Here is a 2,213-nt window from a genome sequence, read left to right on the forward strand (position 1 = left end):
TCCGTCAACAACGCACCCGGGCACACAAACGCGAAGGACAAATGAAAAAAGGCTAAGCAGTGGCAGCGAGGAAGAAAACCAGCGGGTGCACTACAGACAGGCAATGAAAAAAAGCGGCAAAGAGAGAGCTTCGGTGATGGCGCAGGTCGATCAGTCACTTCCTCTGCGGTATCCCGTCAGCAAAAAGAAGGGGAGTGAGTTGAGAGCAGAGAACTAGATAAGAAGCGGTGTGTGTGTGTGTGTTTGTGTGTGTGTCTGTGTGTACGGTATCCTTGCTTCACGGAGAATCAGCCGCAAACACCAGCGCTAGCATCACAACTAATTCATGCGGGCATTCGATGATGGCTGTCGGACAGCGGCCGTGTACGCACACCTAAAGCACACAAAGAAGCAAAAAAAAAAAGGAAAGCGGTTTCGCAGCGAGAGATGAGCGTAGACGGCGGCATCGCCGCAAAGGTGGGCAACCAGAACGCGAACGTACACGCGCGCGCGAGAGAGAGAGGAGGGGGGAAGGGGGTAGAGCATACAGATGAATTAAGCGAGTTAGACGGCACAGCTGGGGGAGGGAGGAGGAGGGGGGAGGCGCGCCGAACAATATGCACTCGCACAAGACGCACGGCGAAACTATCACGCCCCCTCTTCCGTGAAGTGCGTTTTCTTCCTTTTGGGTGTGTGTTCTTTTCTTCTTGTTATCCGTGCAAGTGCAAACGCTTAAGTAACTCTCTGGCAAAAGCGACGCGCTGCGCACTCCTAGTCGCGTGCGACAGCAACAGGACGCCTAAGGTATTCAGTGTCGTGTTCTTTTTCGTTTTCTAAAAAGGGGAAGTAGGCTTCTTTGTTAGTGACAGCTACGCACAAGGACAAGCTCACGACCACATGCCACTGTGCGTCACTTTACGACTCCACCGACACAAACGCAGTGCACGCGACAACGGCACTCAGTAACGAGCGCGGCGAACAGCGCGTAAGAGGAAGAGAGCAGAAGCCAGTCCGCAGCAGCGACATCTCACGCGGCCTTCTCCGCGTCCTGCATAATCTTCTTGATTGCCTCCGAGAATTTCGTCGTATTCACCTCGGCGTTGGGGCCGGTGAACTTGAGAAGGTACGTGTGTGGGCCTTCGCTGGTGGCGACAGCTAAAATAAGATGCTTCGCCTCTGTCTTGGAAAGCGTGAAGAGGTTCTTGCCGACGGTCGCGTTAAGGGCGTAGCCGCCGCGCACCAGAAGTCGGTGAACATGAACCCCAGCCTCCGCTTTCTTCTCGGCAATGAGCTTCGCCTCCCCGGCACCCCGCTCCGCCCAGCGGCCCGGCGTGTCGCCCTCGCCCTTCTCGAACAAGTAGAGCTTTGATGGCGCCGTGGCCAAAACGTCGCGCGCCGACTGCTCGACGACTTCGCTACCAAAGCCGGTGCCGTCAGCGTCGTCCTTCGGTGCGTCACCGCCCTTGTCCTCGCCCTCGCCGTCGGCCTCCGATTCTGGGCCCTTCTCCTCCTGCATCTTCTTGCGAGCCTCAACGAAGCTGTTCACCGCCGAGCCAAAGTTAAACGAGCCGGCACCAAAGACAGGGGCCTTCGGCAGCGCCGTCGCCGTCGCCGGCGCTGGTTCCTTCGCTGGGGCCTCATCGGTCGGGGCGGTGGCCGAAGACTTGGCGGGGGCAAAGCCGAAACTAAAGCCACCCGCCGGCGTGCTCGCTGTTACTGAAGGAGCAGAATTGGTACCCAAAGAAAAGCTGCTAGTGGTTCCGGTTGTTGCGCTGCTGCCGTCGGTTGGCAATCCGCCGAAAGAGAAGGGGGTTTTGGGCGTCGTTGAAGTCCCCGTCGTTGCAGGGCTTGCAGTGCTGCCGCCGAAACTGAATCCACTAGGCTTAGTGGTAGGGGGAAGCCCAAAGGATGACGACGACTTGCTCGAGGATGACGCTGGCGCTGCAAACGAAAACGCAGCCGCCGTGCCCTTGCTCGCATCACCGGCGCCAAACGGCATCTTGAACACTGGCGGCTCCTTATCACTTCCGAGCGACACGTCCTTGAACAGGGAAGGACCTCGTGCAAAGGCATTCGCTGACGATGTAGCCCCATCAGGGCGGCGCACTCGGACGACACGGCGGTTCGCCATCTCCGACTCATCGGCGACCTGCGGGGTTGTCACAAATTCATCATCGGCGCGCCCCTCCCCGTCGTCGTCGCGGGACAGCTGAGCTCCCGCCACGCGTTTTCGT

At 58.5% G+C, this 2,213-nt stretch overlaps 1 protein-coding gene across 1 annotated transcript; it reads right to left on the reverse strand.

Annotated features, from left to right (window-relative positions):
• Positions 1 to 1,006: 1,006 nt before the first annotated feature.
• On the reverse strand, positions 1,007 to 1,978 carry LDBPK_366420 (hypothetical protein, conserved; the record flags this gene model as incomplete). The annotated part of the gene is made up of 1 exon (XM_003865706.1): positions 1,007 to 1,978. The coding sequence occupies one exon, from the start codon at positions 1,976 to 1,978 to the stop codon at positions 1,007 to 1,009; it is 972 nt and encodes a 323-aa protein (XP_003865754.1).
• Between the last annotated feature and the right edge of the window lie 235 nt (positions 1,979 to 2,213).

Source organism: Leishmania donovani, chromosome 36, assembly GCF_000227135.1.
Source record: "Leishmania donovani BPK282A1 complete genome, chromosome 36".
In the NCBI taxonomy this organism is placed as follows: domain Eukaryota; phylum Euglenozoa; class Kinetoplastea; order Trypanosomatida; family Trypanosomatidae; genus Leishmania; species Leishmania donovani.